This window comes from Martes martes (genome assembly GCF_963455335.1).
Source record: "Martes martes genome assembly, chromosome: 7".
NCBI classification, from domain to species: Eukaryota; Metazoa; Chordata; class Mammalia; order Carnivora; family Mustelidae; genus Martes; species Martes martes.
In genome coordinates, this window is record NC_137894.1 from 106,759,757 (window position 1) to 106,776,169 (window position 16,413).

Here is a 16,413-nt window from a genome sequence, read left to right on the forward strand (position 1 = left end):
ACACTTCAGTGGCTTTCCAGCTAGTCTCCTCAAGTTCTCTCAACCCCCTCCAACCTGTCATCCACGTTGCAGCTGGAGGTTCATTGTAAAATCACAAGTTAATGCTATCCATCTCCTGTGTAAAACTTTCTTGATGGTTTCTCTTTCTTTTTAGGCCAAAAACTGGAATTTTGACTGGCCCCTGCCTTATCACGCTCCTGCTATCTCCTGTCTCATTCCGGACTCTGAGCCCCTAGCATATTATTTGGCTCAGAGATGGTCCTCTAAGATTTATGGGGTGGGTGAATGGCTGAATATATCTTGGGTTAAATAATACATGAATGGCATTCTATCTAATTGATGATAAAATCAGATATTAGACTTTTGCTATTTCAGTGATGTTTCACCATTTTTTTTAAAGAGTGCATGTAGGAGCTCAAGGGAGGGAGAGAATCTTAAGCAGGCTCCACACCCAGAGCAGAGCCTGCGGGGGGCCATCTCACAACACTGAGAGCATGACCTGACCTCAAGTTAAGAGTTGGATGCTTAACTGACTGAACCACCCAGGCGCCCCTCAACATTCTTTTACCAATTTAACACAATCAGTCTTGCCTTGAAATTGCAAGTTTATATAAACCCAGACATTCAAAATACAAGCTAGCCCTAAATGGTTTTGTTGTGAAATTGTGATTATAATATTAAATTCATTCTTTTCATCTACTTCTTCACCCTTACCCACCCACCAGCCTCTCCTCCTCAGGAGAGAGCAGTGATTTATCTTCTGAATATTTGGCCACAAGAGACACATTTGGTGTGCACATTACTACTCCCATACATTCAAAGTTTGGGTAAAATCCATTGAATTCCCTCTCCATGCACAAACTAAAAACCAAAGCAAAAAAAATTTTTTTGGTAAATTTTGATCATGCATTTTATAATGATGTGCACAAAAATGTCCCTTTGTCATAATTCAGTCTTGGGATACTTACTGATTCTCGGGTAGTTCTTATTCCAATTAGCCAGCAATGTAATACCAGTATATAAGAGAGTATTTGCCTGCTCTAGGGGGTGATGACCCCATGCTTTGGAGGGAGGTGAGCAGAACTGAGTTTGAATCCTGGATTTACCCTTGGGTAACTAAATGATGTTGCTGTAGATCCTAGCTCAGAGAGTTGCTATGAGGATAAAATAATATGGTTAAAGCACTTACCATCTGGTGAGCATTCAGTGTATGGTAGCTACTATTCTACTATTTTTCTTACCCATAGAATCTTTCTTCATGGACACATGCACACACCTACCCAAACAAGCACACAAAAAGCAATATACTTGTAATAGTATATTGACTATATGTTTTATAATAAGCAATATCAAAGTTATATTTTATTGAAGAATTATTGTCCCTTAGATTCAGATATTAAAATATTTATAGATGGGATGATTTTATGTCTTCAGTTTGCTTCAAAACTTGAAGAAAGATGGATGAGATCAGGAGTGAAGGTATACACAAACAAAATTGGGCATGCAACTCACCACGGGAGTTGTTCTATTTTCTGCACGTTTGTGTAGATTTGAAATTTTCCATGATAAATTTCAAATACATTAAAAATAGTTACTGAATAGTCTCTTAGAGTCATTCTCATTCAAGAAGCCAGCTCTCAACTCACCTTCCTTTATTTCTTTCGGAAGAGTCACTGATTCCAGTGATCTAAGCAGAAAGACTCGTGTTGTTCTGTTTTATGACTCTTGGAATAGTTCACGGTGGAAATACAATAAATAGAATTTCTGAATTTCCTTTGTCCTCAACCACTTGGGATGCTTCTGTGAAACCACTGTGGGCATTTTAACCCTGATTACCAGGCAACAACAATGTGTAAAATAACTCTCTCTACCCTTCTCTGCTTGTATGACAGAAGTTAGAGCTATGAAATACTGGTGTTCAATGCACTAATGAATGATGAGCCCATAATTGTGTATTTGGCATTTTGGGATCTGAGCCTGTGCCCTGTATGAACTTGTGATCTTCATTGTGTAGCCTTGTTAAGTTTGGCTGTTGAGTTACATGTTGGCATTGGAGGCGGAGGAACTACTCCAAAGCCAAAAACTGACCTCTGCCTATTTCAAAGTCATAGTCATGGGTGATTTTTGCATTTTTTTTTAAGTAAAAATGACTACCCTTAGAAAGGAAGCTGACCGTGGCCATGAATGGATCTTTAACCTTTGGATCCATTTGACTAACCCAGTCACTATTTTACTCTTTTATCTGGCTGCAAGCCAAGGCAAAGTATTATGATTGGGTCCATAATTGCCTTTCCGAAAGTAGTTTCCCTTCTCCAGCTTCACCAAAGTGAAGAATTTGAGCTTATATTTCAGGATTCTTCTTTTCCCTCTGGAATCCATCTCTAAGGGGTAAGTTACATCCCTTTGCCTAAGTTTAATTACTTTGGAACAAGGATCCCAGTGGGGTTTATGAAGCTTCCTTTCTTCCCCTAAAAATAAGACAGGCTCTGAGTTGGCTAGGACAGCTCACTGTCGTCTGTGAGAAATGCTTCTGTTTATCTCTTTGGTCAGCACCTTCTGCCATGCTCAAGCTGGAGCGAGGTGGGAGGAAGGCTTTAGCTCCAGCAAGGGGGGAGACAGGTACACAGACAGAGTCTTCTGGAATACAGTGCCCGGTGCACCGTCATAGAGGCATGAACTGAGTACTCCAGGGACAATGTTGACTATCCCGGGATATCAGGACAGAATTTAAAGAGAAGGTGTGAGATATTTGGACAAAGGGCAGAACTCGTAGCCTGGGATTATAATATGCTCTTAATCGAGGCCCCTTGGGAGCCCAGTGCGGGAGTTTTGTCTGTTAGATAGCACCTGGTATGAAACCAGCAACGGCATTTCCCTTGGGCCTCACACAGTTCTGAAGAATGCCAAAAATGAGTCTGAAATGGCAGGACTGAAGTGTATAACCTCCCTCCGAGGCCTCAGGCTTCCTGTAATGGGGATGCTTCACACCCCCTGCACGCTTGGGTCTGTCTTCCAGGCCGTGAGGCCGGGTTCCCGGACTTCTCTGTGCAGAGGGCACGGTGCTGGGTGGCTTACAGCGCTGATCGCAAGCACTCATCTCTCCCGGAACAATTCCTGCTACCCATGACAGCAACTGAGTAATATCCAATTAAACCTCGAACTTGGGATGTTAGTCACAAACTCCCTTGAGCAATCACAGGTCAGTTCTTGAGACCGTTGTAGGTTTCTGTTAGCACTTGTTTTCTGTTACCAAAGAAAATCCTTTATGAGCCCTCAGCAGGCTAACAGCTTCAGGAGAATTCAGAGACCCAGTAACCTTGTTGGGCAACGTGGGAGAACAGGCTCTGGGCGCAGGTCCACACGGGCCTGGCTGGCTGGGCTAGAACATGGTGCTGACGGAGGCCACCCGCGGGCTCACTCCGATCCCCCATAGTTTTGCTCCCTCCTGGGGTGGCAGACTGTAATCTCTAACCTTGACCACCTCTGATGTGCGCTGTCTGTCCCTGAGGGTCCAGACAAGCAGACGCTAGTAGGGCCCGGGGTCTGCGACCACTCCTGAAAGAACAGGTGAGAAAGACCACGCTCCTGGCAGTGGCCTCCCTCCCGTGTACATGCTCCCAGTCATCCTACCCGCCGCCCTGCGTCTCGAGAGTCCTCCCTCCCATGGGTTACATACATCTCGCTTCTGCTGTGTGGGGGCTGTGGTGGAAGGAAACTTCCCACGGATCACAGCCCACTGAAAACACTTGCTTGTTGGAAAGTGGGATTTTGGGGGCGCCTGGGTGGCTCAGTGGGTTAAAGCCTCTGCCTTCGGCTCAGGTCATGATCCCAGGGTCCTGGGATCGAGCCCCGCATCGGGCTCTCTGCTCCGTGGAGAGCCTGCTTTCTCCTCTCTCTCTGCCTGCCTCTCTGCCTACTTGTGATCTCTGTCTGTCAAATAAATAAATAAAATCTTAAAAAAAAAAAAAAAAAAGAAAGTGGGATTTTGTATGGAGGTGGGGAACGAGGCCGGGTTTGGTTTAGGGTGGAAAAAGCTTGCTTTTCTGCAATGGGTGCACAGAGACCCAGCACACCTCTGCTTACACTGCTTACTCCTGGGGAGACTGCTGCCAGGAGGGCCCAAGCAGAGAGGAGGACTGCTCTGTGTTCCCATTGACGTGTGCCTGGAAAACTCCTCTGCTTTTATCTCACTTATCGGGGATTCCTAGAAAACAGGACTCTGTTTTCATTCCTGGGTGTCTCCGGTGACCGTTCTCTGTAAGACCTGTGTGGTCAGGCTGTATCAACTCGTCATCTCCCAGGGCACAGCTTGGAAACTGGTCCCGCCCGCTCGGTCATCCCCTCCCTTCTCGGAGCTGAAACGTGATCCTGGGCTGGACAGACACCAATCTTTCCCTAAGGCCAAGCAGGCCAGCAGAACTTGATTCCCAAAGCAGGGATAGGAACACAGAGCCATGGGTGCCCCACCACAGCCCACGGCGGGTGGGGGGAGGAGGGGTGAGGCTCCAGAAGGACGGTCCTATAGCAACCATGAAGACCCCCCCCCCACCATGAGGGGGGGAGCCATCAGACCTCTCAGTTGTTAGACGTGGTGACCTATTCACATGGGACCATCATCTAGGAACCATGAGGCAAATTTTGAGAGTTGACCCAAAGCTTTTTCCAAGATAACCCAGAGAAGTTTGTTTCCTGTGAGGTGGATGCTGGAAGCTTGCTTGGTGTGGTCTCATCACTCACCCTGCAAGCCGGCCCACCAGGGTGTGGGGCCTGGCTGTCCTACACATGCTGCTCACTCTTTCTTTCAGAGATCTCAAACTGGACAACGTGCTGTTGGACCATGAGGGCCACTGTAAGCTGGCGGACTTCGGAATGTGCAAGGAAGGCATCTGTAATGGAGTCACCACGGCGACCTTCTGTGGCACGCCCGACTATATTGCTCCAGAGGTGAGTGCGGCTTGGGGAATCCCAAGCATCAATGCCACGGGCTGCCTCTGTGTACTGAGCTCTGTGGGCGCGCTGAAAGCGGACACCTGATGCCTCACAGGATGAAGGGTGCCTCAAAATGTCCTTGGTTCCTACAAATAATGATTTGAGTTCAACATTTTGTGTAAACCTTGCAGGGGCTTTAGGCCTTCGCCCTGAACGGGGACAGAGTGTGCTCTACTCACAGCGCTTTATTTTCCTCGTTGTCCCTGCTCGGTACTTTGATCCCAGCCCCATTTAGCGGAAGTAAAGACAAGTCCCTCAGTCTTACCCATGTGAGTGAGCGAGACCGATGTCCTCGTCCCTCTACAGGGACACTGTGCCCAAAACTTCTCTGCTTTGGATCTGAACCTGCCTTTACCTTGGCTGAAACAGGCCGCAGATGTTTGATAACCTGGATGGAAAGTCCTCTGAGTTGAACCACAGAAGAGACAGCTCTCTAGAGATGAAATGAAGCCTATTTCCCAATCCATTGTTTTCCCTAGTCATTCAGGACACATGCGTTCATCAGATGTTCTCCCATTGCCCCCTCCGCCCAGATCCTCCAGGAAATGCTCTACGGACCCGCAGTAGATTGGTGGGCGATGGGCGTGTTGCTCTATGAGATGCTCTGTGGTCACGCACCCTTCGAGGCGGAGAACGAAGATGACCTCTTTGAGGCCATCCTGAATGATGAAGTGGTCTACCCTACATGGCTCCATGAAGATGCCACAGGGATCCTGAAATCTGTAAGTGTGCCTTTCCCAGCCAGCTTCCAGCCTACGGCAAACCAGCTGGCTGTGTGTGCTGCTTTGGGTCCTTCCAGTACCTTGCACTGGTGAGCGACCAGTGCTAACTGCAGGATAGTTTTAATCTGCAGAAGTAAAGAACCAGAGTGTCGTCTTCTGTAGTGCAATAGTTCTTTCTGGGCCAGCTGCGAGCCGCTGATAACGTTGTTTGCCGAATATCAAGTATTTTTAGCTTGTGGCTGAGGCGTAGGTGAAGTGGTGCACCCCCTTTATACAGTCAGGACATGCCAGGGGGTTGGATCAGGTGAATGCCATTCCTGCTTTGTTTGGGTATTGACTGTGTTTCTGGGCTGAAGGGGTCTTTCCCTTAGTGCTGGGCGGGGCCAGGAGAGGTTTTCCTGACTTCTGCAGATCTCCTGTGCGTCCATATTATTCTAATGAATAATAACTGAGGTGCCAGGCCCAGGAGTCAGGTGCAGTGAGGTTAGTGTATCATAAAAAGTCTTTTTTGCATACATGTACTGTGCTGGAAGCCTTATTTTGAAGAGAGGAGGAAACATGGATTTGATGCTTTTATGTTGAAAATGAAAGAGCACATGTGATCTCTGTCATTCCTATAACCACATTAGTTGGATTCACAAATCATGTATTATCACGTACTAGAGGCATAGCGGAGTAAAGATGGATAAAAGGGCAATTCATCAAGTAGGGAAAGACCAGAACAATCCATTCTCTGTCAGATAGTTTCTAGGGGATAAGAATTACTTTCCTCAAGTTATATCCTTTTCAGTGATTTGAGACCAAAAACTAAATTTGGGAAATATTGGCTATCTTGTTGGAGACTTATCTCTCTTTAGAAATCTTCAGTCATAATCAGTGCCATTTCAAGAACATTTTGTATGCAGGTCACCATGTACTGGGGCTGAAGGCATGATTGTCCCTGAGAGTTCTCCCTATCACTACAAGTGAGATAATCATAGAAAACCTTCTCGGGCAGATATTGCCAAAGTGAACTGTAATTGGTAACTTGATTCTCAAGGCTACGTGCCAGAACTCTCCTGATATTGAGGAAACACTAATCTCTTATAGAAACAAAAGTGAAGTCACTTTGGATTCTACCAAATCTCTCCTACCTAGCCTGTTTTCGGAAGAACAGGTGATTCGTATCATTGGTGGAAGTTTTCGACTCAGGAAACAAAGACTGTGTGGCTTTTATAATTTCATCAATAAAAGACAGAGGAGGGCTTGTCTCTGTGGATTCGTGCCCTGAAACATCTAAACTTCTGGAAGGGAACTATCCTCACCTAGGTTGGCCCCAGCCAACTCTGATGACCTAAGCTACTTTAACACAACCTAATCATGCTACAGGATCAGGCTTATGCTGCATTATTACTTCTCCAGTACCATGGTCCATAATCTGGCTCTTCAGGTGTGCTAACCCCCTGTGGCTGACAACCGCCACCATTGTTACTGTTTCTTTGTTTTTCATTGTTTTTCATGGCGTACATATTCCATTCACTTACTGTAGCTCATGCAGCATTTTTAATTTTTACAAGAAAGACCTCAGAGTTTATAATTCAAATGAAAATACTAGTTCAAACCATAAAGAAATGTCCATCATTGGCTTGGTATATAAATGTCATTATGCTAAGTATCATGAAGGGCAGGAAATGACTTATTTCTCCATGTAGGGTTAACAATGCAGGTCATTTCTTTGCTAAATATCTCCTACCTTTTGTCAGAATCCGGTGGAAATCTTGAGGTCACCTTATCATTTGAGTTGGCCATCACTCACATGTGCTTCTCTTAATTTTTTTATTCAAAATTTTAGAAGTCCTGAACTTTATTCTAGTATTTCAGAACCCTCTTGGGAGAGTTTTTCCCAACTAAATCTGGGACCTAGATCTTACTCTCCCTCACCGAATCCCTATAAAACCTAGAATTAGTACTCAGCAAGATTAAGAACCATATGGAACTATTAAGATGGTTTCTTCTTAACCAGATAAGTCCAATTACTTTAAACTATATCTTTGAGATATATATATACACACACACACATATATATATGTACATACATATATGTACATATATGTATGTATGTGTATATATGTGTGTGTGTATATATGTGTGTGTATATATATGTGTGTGTGTATATATATGTGTGTGTATATATATGTGTGTGTGTATATATATACACACACACATACATATATATATGTGTGTATATATATAATTTTTGTTTTGTAACTAGAATATTTGTTGTCCAGTAATATCCTCCCTCCACAATCTTTGCTCTAAGTGAAAACAGGGCCTCTGGTGCCCAAAGAGAGTCTAATCTTCATTGCAAACAGAGTTCCCTCTCCTTGCAGATTTGCTCCAGGGAACCTGTGAACCTCTTCACTTCCCTTTATTTTTCTTTCAGACACTGGTTGCTCAACTGGGTAGAGACAGCACCTGAGATTGTGATATGTCATTGACCTGGCAGTGATTTTCCTTAGTGGCATTCTGTGTTCTTGGTGAGGTGTCTCCCTGTAGTGTGGGCTTCGCTTGGTGACAGGCTTACCTCCCAGCTCTATTCTATTTTGGCTCAGTGACCTGGGTGAGCTACCACACCTCTCTGAATCTCAGTGTCTTTGCTTACAAAATCAAGGTAATAAAATCCACGTCTTAAGATTATTATCCAGAACACTATAAGGATCCTGTTTCTTCTTCCTTCAAGGAGTGTCCCTTAAAAGTGATTTTCTGAAAAACACTTGAAAAGGTATCAGATAAAATTACTAAAAAGCATTCACCCAGAGGATTTCTGGGACAGTTTTGTACATTTCAGCCTCTATGCCTAAAAATAAAAAGCCTAAATGCCATAGCACAGGAAATTCAGCTATTCTTTGCAGAGGGCTGAGACATTTAAATGGGAACGTGATCAAGGAAAAGAAAGAAAACAGTTAAGAACACTCAGGACTTGAGGAGAAACACCGAGGAGGAAAGGCTTCATCCAGGTTTGGTGGTGAAGAACCTGTGCCCATGGGCAGATCTTGGCTCTTTGCTATCTGGCTGTGTTCCCCTGGGCACATAGTGTAGTTCTGCGGATGCCTCAGTTTCCTTATCTGTGCAAGTGGGGCATGAGCTAGTATGTGGGGAATATTTGGAACAGTGTTCAGCAGAGGAGATGCTCAGGAGGTGGCCACTACCGTCATCAATGGCAGCTGGGTCTATGAAAAGATTTTTAGACTTTTTGCCCTTTTCTTTGAAAAATGCTTACTTTGTTTATTGTATTAGGAAGAAGGTTTAAGGTATCAAGTCATGCTTATAAACCATTCATACTGCTTTCTGGCTTTAATTGCTACTTGATTTAATTAGAACAATATAGTTTTTTATTGCTAGAAGAAACTTTAGAGATTGTCCATTCTAATCCCCTCATTTTATAGATATGGAAACTGAGGCCCAGAGAAATTATGACTCACCAAAGGCCATTCAGCACCTTAAACAAATAAATTAGAACCCTTGTGCAGTTTTCATGGGAAGGTAAGATGGTGCAGCCACTGTGGAAAACAAGATGGCAGGCATTTTCTCAAAACATTAAACATAAAATTACCACACGGCCTATCAATTCTACTTCTGGATGTAATGCCAGAAGAATTGAAAGCAGGGACTTGAACAGATATTTGTACACCAATCTTCACAGCAGCATTATTCACAATATCTGAAAGGTGGCAACAATCCAAGTGTTCATCTAGAGATGAATGGATAAACAAAATGTGGTATATGCATACAATGGATGATAATTCGCCCTTAAAAAGGAAGGAAATTTTGAGGCATGTTACAACACGATGAACTTTTAAGGCATGCCTAATGAAAAGAGCCAAACCCCAAAGGACAAATGTATGATTCCACTTTTATGAAGTATCAAGAATGACCTAGAAAGTCACACTTATAGAGACTAAAAGCAAAATGGTGTTTGCTTTTTGGCTTTTGACTAGGGGAGGGGGTGTAGGGAATTAGTGTTTAAGGGGCATGGAGTTTCAGTTTTGAAGAATGGAAGAGTTTCTAGAGATGGATGGTGGTGATGATCACGCAATAGTTTGAATGGTTTTTTTTTAACCATTTTTTTAAAAAGATTTTATTTATTTGACAGACACACAGCGAGAGGGGGAACACAAGCAGGGGGAGTAGGAGAGGGAGAAGCAGGCTCCCCGCTGAGCAGGGAGCCCGACAAGGGGCTCCATCCCAGGACCATGGGATCATGACCTGAGCCGAAGGGAGACACTTAACCAGCTGAGCCACCCAGGTGCCCCCAGTTTGAAAGATCTTAATGCTCCTGCACTATACATTTAAAAATGGTTAAGAAGGTAAATGTCATATTCTGTATATTCCACAATTTAAACAAAAATAGAAAAACAGACAAAGAGACCAAAACCCTGGGATCAGAATCCAAATATTCTTAAATCCTTGTCAGTGTTCTGAGCTAGGCTACATTCCCCATTTTTCTTCTACTTCCATTAATAAGATCTTGGGCACAGATATGAACAGGGTAGAGGCTGAAGAATAGAGGGAGGTTGGAGGAAATGGCTTAGGACCCACCAAAGTTCAAAGAGTGACCATGGAAGAGGATTCACTTAGGAGGTTAGGAAGGAATGATTTCAGGTTGTATAAACATATAAATCCAAAACGTGGCTACTAGTTTTATTTGTGGTGCAGTAAGCCAGTGGTTTTACAGTGTGAGCCACTCAGAAACTGATGCCTGCAGTAACTTCTGAGTAGTCCTAGCTAAGGAACAAATAGTCCTAGGCCAGATAACTGAGGGCTTGGGGAATCGGTCTGTGTTAAAAAGTTACATAAGCTGAGACATTTTTAAGGACTCTGAACAAGCCTTCATTTTGTCGTGCAATTCCAGTTTAAAGTGCATTGCTCTCTTTAAAAATATAGACTTCAAGCCCTTTTCTAGGATTTTGTGACCTGCCCCCCGCCACCCCCCGCCCTGCCACTTATGGTTCTGGGAGTTTGGTGACTTCAAGAGTTCCTAACATTGAATGTTGACTCCATTGCATGGTGGCCTGTATGGTCCTAAAAATTGTCAGGAGGCCCTGCATGCTAAGTTTTGGATTATAATCACTTGTTATCACCCTTCATGTCACAGAGCTTGGTGACTGTTAAAAACACACAGAATTGCCAAGATAGAAAATCTTTAAATAGCTCTTTGTCTGAATCCCTGGTTGATTGATGAAGCTGAGATCCAGGGAGGTGACCCAGCCTCATGTGGTAGCATGGAAGGAGTCCACACTAGCCTGGGAGGCAGGGGACTTTCCTCCACTCTTGGCACTGCTCTTCAGCCTATGTCTGCAAAGCAGGGGTGAGGACACCAACGGCACCCACTTCAAATAAGGGCGTACACATGAAAGCATTTGCAAAGTGGCAAAACAGGAGTAAGTTACTAGTATTGTTGAGTTATGAGTAATTTCATAACATAATGTGTCATTATCATCATCCTCTCCCTGAACAAGGTCCACCAACATCGTCAAGTTTGTTAAGTGCTAAATTGTACACGAGGCTGGGTTCCATTTTTATTCCAGAGAGAACTATATTGCATTTATCCAGGAGCTTTCTATCTCAACCAAGGACACATATATGGGATGTAAATAGCCAAATAGATACTGATCTGCCTATTCATTTAACAGGCATGAATCCATGCATGTATGCATAGCAGCCATGGGTCTGCTAGGCTCCGGTACTAGGAACAGGCTGGGGGTACAGAGAGGACCATGCCAGACATCATCTTTGCCTTCGTGGAATTTAAGTCCAGCTTGGTTGGGGAAGAAATCAAATAAGAGAAAAGGAATTCTACAAATAACTATCATTACCTTATAATTGATGTTAAATAAAATAATATTTTCATTAACTTACCATTTGATTTTTAAAAAAGGTCTAAGGCACTTTGAGAAGATATAACAGGTAGACCAAACCTAATCTAGGTCATCCAGCAAGGGCATCCTGAGGAAATGACATTTAAGCTGAACCCAAAGGTTGAAGACAAGTTAGGTTCAAGAAGTACACCAAGATCTTGAGAAAGAGTCTGTTCGAGTAACTCTCTAGCAATGTGGCTGGACTGTAATGAGCAAAGGTATGGGGCCATGGGGGTTAGAGGACTTGAGGCTGAGCATGAAGGACACTGGAGGCCATGGGGAGGAGTGCCAAGATGAGGCATTGAAAGATTTTGAGCAAGTATGAGGACAAAATGTTTTTTCATGTTTAAGTGATCATTCTGGATATTTATAAAGAAATATTGTAGATCAGATGGAGGCATTTGCAGATGAAATATTGGGAATTTCTTTCTTTTTTTTTTTTTTGGTAGAATAATCCAAGGGTGGCAGAGAGGAGCAGATGAAACAAGTTTGGGCATGTTTCATAAGTGTCAAGGCTTCGTGATGTTTACATACTAGTGTATATTTGAAAATTTCCAGAATAGCAATTTTTTTTTTTTTTTTTGAGAGGGAGAGCGAGAGAGCTGGGGTGGGAGGGAGGTGGGTTAGAGAGGGAGAGAGCAAATCTCAAGCAGGCTCCATGCTCAGTGTGGAGCCCAGTGCAGGGTTTGATTTCATGACCATGAGATGACAGTCTGAACTGAAATTGAGAGTTGGACACTCAACCAACTGAGCCACCCAGGTGCCTCAACAGCAAATTTTGAAAATTAACATATGAATCCATTGTATACAAGTTCAAGGTGTGTGTATACATATGTGCCCGTGTGTGTGTGTATAAATGTATATATGTATACACACACAGTACAGACTGTAGAAGAAGTGAACTCAGCCTTCATTTAATGAAACAAAATGGTTTAACAATACAAACAAAAAAAAGAAGAGATAATGTGAGCCACATACTAGCTATTGGGCTGATCCAGCTTTTTTTCCAGTTTAGTTTTGAATTTGTTATGAAATGTTTCAGTAACAGTGGATCTGGATCCAACTGTGCCTTTTGATTGCTGTTAAGAGTCTCAAGGTCCTGGACTGGGTGTCCATTTTTATGCTAAAAGATAAAATCTATCTGTGGTTTTAGCATATTCATTCTTTAACCAGCCATAAACAGTCTCCCTACCTTCCCAAGAAGTATTTCTCAACCCCAAGTTGAATAACTATGTGTACCCCAAAGAAGGATTTTTAAACAAAGAGCAGTGAAGAAGAGAGCCGTCTCTGGTGAACTCTGCCCTGAGCTGCTCCCCTGCTGCCCTGTGGGATCCTTTCCTGCAGGCTGGGTCCGCCCTTTCCCACCAAGGCAGGAAGGGCCAAGATCTCCAAGCCAGCCTTTCACATCCTCTTCCTGCACCACTCTCAGCGTGGTGAGCCATCCCCTACTTGGCTTCTGAGATTTCCTGATGCTCTTTTCTTTGGAACATAAGGTCAGCCCTGTTCCTGGAATTGGTGTCTGATGAATATTTTGGTTGCCTTTTTTTTCCCTTCAAAACAAAATGTTTTCTGAATTCCTTCTTACCTTTTAAACTGGAAGGTATTATTATCTGTAGAAACTGTTTGGATACCCATTTTTGTAGCATACCATAGAATCATGGATGTCAAGGACCTTGTGGCTTGGTATGGTGTAATAATGTGAGTCCCCTGACGTGGGAATAAGGGGGTGTTCTTGCCCCTGTTCCATAGAAGGTGAGTGGTTGAACAGGATGGGCACCGGTGTCGCACCCAACAGAACTCCCAAATCGATGTTACTCTCCAACCATAGTCCTTCCCTTGATCACCTTTACCACCCGCCCCCCAAGGTTGTGAACTTTTGAGTTCTTAGTGTGTGGATGTCCAGGCATTTCATATTGACGGGGCAAGAGGCAGAGGACTTGCCTATGAGGACACTCCCCTGCGGCATAGAACCATCAGGAAGAGGGGAGCTGGAATAACAGTGTTTAGCCCAGGACTTCTACTTGGGAAAAATTCCCAAATCATTAACCAGTAATCCTTACAACTAAAAATAACATCACATACACAAAAAAACTGCAGTGGGAAGACTGTTTTTCTTGCCTGGCCTTCTGTCTCTCATTTCTCATCTTCCCTTTAAATGTGTATGTGAAATGTTCACATGTCCATGCTCTAAAAGCAAAACAGTCCCACCCATTCACGCTTATATATTATAAAAACTGGCACTACCCACAGACTTAATTAACACAGAAAAGATATATGAAGACACACTTGTGTAAAGGCACTCTGGTTTATGTCTTTAAAGCCGATTTTTAAAAATGTTTTTCTTTCCCTTGGTTTTAGAATAATACATGCTTTCTGTTGGCTGAGTTTCCTTAACTGTCACTAAATCATCCCAAAATGCTAATAATTGTAACACAGAAGAAAATACGGAGTTTGCTTAGAATTTTTGTGGTTGCGCTGAGTTTTCCCTCATGTAGCTCCAGAGAGAGAGAGAGACAGACTTGGGGAAGCCCTCACGAGTCCACAGAGCTTAAGAAGGGCCTTTCTGTGAGGTGAATCTTCCTTTGTGATACATCATCTCCTGCGAGGGATCACGAGTCTCAGTGCTGAGTCAGGTGAAGTCAATGCCCTTGTCTCTGAGCTTACACAGGTGGCCAGGTTAAATAAGTGCTGAAAGGAGTTTGGTGTATTCTCCTGAGTCACCTTTGTCCGCTCAGGAGGCATTGTAAACTCGGCATTAGAGGGAGATTACAGAGTGCTTTTGTTCCTGAGCTTTATAGGAACTAAAGTGTGTGTGTGCTTGTGTGGGTTTGATCTGTCCTCACAACTCTCAGATTTCATCATCTGTGCTTTGTCTGCAGGAATTCTGTTTGCTTCTGTGCACGAAGGGAGAATCACAATTAATGCTGGGATCAAGTGTGTCCCATGTCTGCTGCCAGGCAGTTGATGAGAGCAGCATTGAATTTGACCCCCTCCATTTCCCACTCCCCTCCTGGCAGAATTCGAGATGCTCAAGGGAGGCAGTCAGCCTGAAGGAGGCTGAGGAGGTGGAGGAAAAACTGGGACCAGGTAGAGGATCCAACTCTGGGTCATTAGAATTGATTTTCCAACACTGTGATGGGGAAAATCCAAAAGAAATTTACCGAAAGATCCTTTAGCAAGAGAGAAGGTTAACATGCAACCAGACAGCGCTTTACCGGGACTGGAGTTCCCATGTGAGGAAATGGAGCTGCTCCACAGCCCTCTTACTGAAACTGCTAGTGCGATTACATCTTTCAGAAATGAACCACTTCCTTACAGATAGATCAATGCTAGTGTTGGCAGAAGACAGAAAAACACCAGCACACTGATCCTCCCACAGACTTATTTGGCATTTTTTATCATAGTTCATGAAAGGTACTGTTCTCAGCTTCCCTCCTCCCCCTTTTAACTCATAAGTTCACTTAAGAATAGAGGTCCTAATGTTTTATTTATGGCTGGCAGTGTGAAGGAGTTTTTTTTTTTTTTCCTTCTTCTTCTTCTTCTTTTTTAAATGGAGTACTAATACCATTTGCCTTTTTAATCTCCATATCTCATCCATGAGGGTAAAGATATCAGAGGTTTTGTAAAAGGAGCGTGGAAACCTTTTCTATGGGGTGATTTGCTAACCGAGATCTGTGGGTCAGAAGAGCTTTCTGTTTTAAGCTGGAAAAATTCTTGTGAACAGAACTAGTATACTTTGTTTTCTTTCATGTGTCCTTTCCAGTTATCAAAGATCAATAATTTTTAGCAGTTGATGGTCAGGTTTGGTTTGGACACCATAGATAATGTGTATCCTATATTAAGAAGGGTGTTGGCCTAGGTTCATCAGGAGGAAATAAAAGGCACTGTGTCATGTTCTCTGGAGGACCCCTGTTTAGTACTTGCTTCCTTTAAATAGCTGTATTTGGGGGGAATCACATCTGAAATGAAGAAGTGCTTTGGGCTTGTGGAGTGGCCACAGTGAGTAGAGCTTTCTTTTCCTTTAACACTCAGGAGAGTGGTAAAACCTGCCCCATCAGTCAGGGATACTTGAGACAGTCATTTGCCAGGCATAAAACCATATTGGCCAACACAAGTGTTGTCACAAGTGCCTGACCTTGGACTTCGATCTCTGGGACTCACCTCTGACCTTTGCCTTGTTCTAAACCAACATTGTTCTATGCCTTGGGATTCAGGGGAAGCTATAATGCTTATAAAACACAGGAAAATCAGAGTGTTCAAAGCTCTGAAAAGGAGTTAAGTAGAGGCCCACAGAAAGGCTGTTGGATTCTAATCACTGACAGCATGAAAAATACGGCCAACAAACCCACTGTAGATTTTAGCACTGGTTCTGCCCCCTTACGGGAACTGCAACAGGACGGGGCATTTACTCTACTGGCTTTCATGAGGAGAAAATAAAGTATACCGTGTACTGCGTCTCTGGAGAAACTTCTGATGTAGGTTAGTTATAAGTAACTTCTCAGTATAGGTGTTGATCCATTGGTATTTTCCAAATGTACTCATGTGCCCCCTTCTTCATGACCAGCCCCAGGAGATTAGCTTGAGCAAGTTTTGTTCATTTTACTTTTCACAAAGACAAGTCCACATGAGACCCAAGGAAAATGTGGCTTCTCTAGCTGAGGGAGGAGGTACGGTCACCTTCATGTCAGAATGTTAGCTCTTCTCTCCCAGAAATTTTAATGATAAATCTGAAAAGAGACAAAAGGGAAGATAAGACTGTAGAATCTTGTTAACAGCCCATAGTCCATGGAGCCATTGGTCTCCCT

The 16,413-nt window shown here is 43.5% G+C and overlaps 1 protein-coding gene across 1 annotated transcript in view; it reads left to right on the forward strand.

Annotated features, from left to right (window-relative positions):
- The window catches only part of PRKCH (protein kinase C eta), a 229,761-nt gene that overhangs the window by 194,336 nt on the left and 19,012 nt on the right, over positions 1 to 16,413 (forward strand). The window contains exons 11-12 of the mRNA XM_080808358.1: positions 4,806 to 4,944; positions 5,523 to 5,711. Of these exons, the coding sequence (XP_080664484.1) occupies positions 4,806 to 4,944; positions 5,523 to 5,711 (328 nt within the window). The remainder of the gene's footprint in view (positions 1 to 4,805; positions 4,945 to 5,522; positions 5,712 to 16,413) is intronic.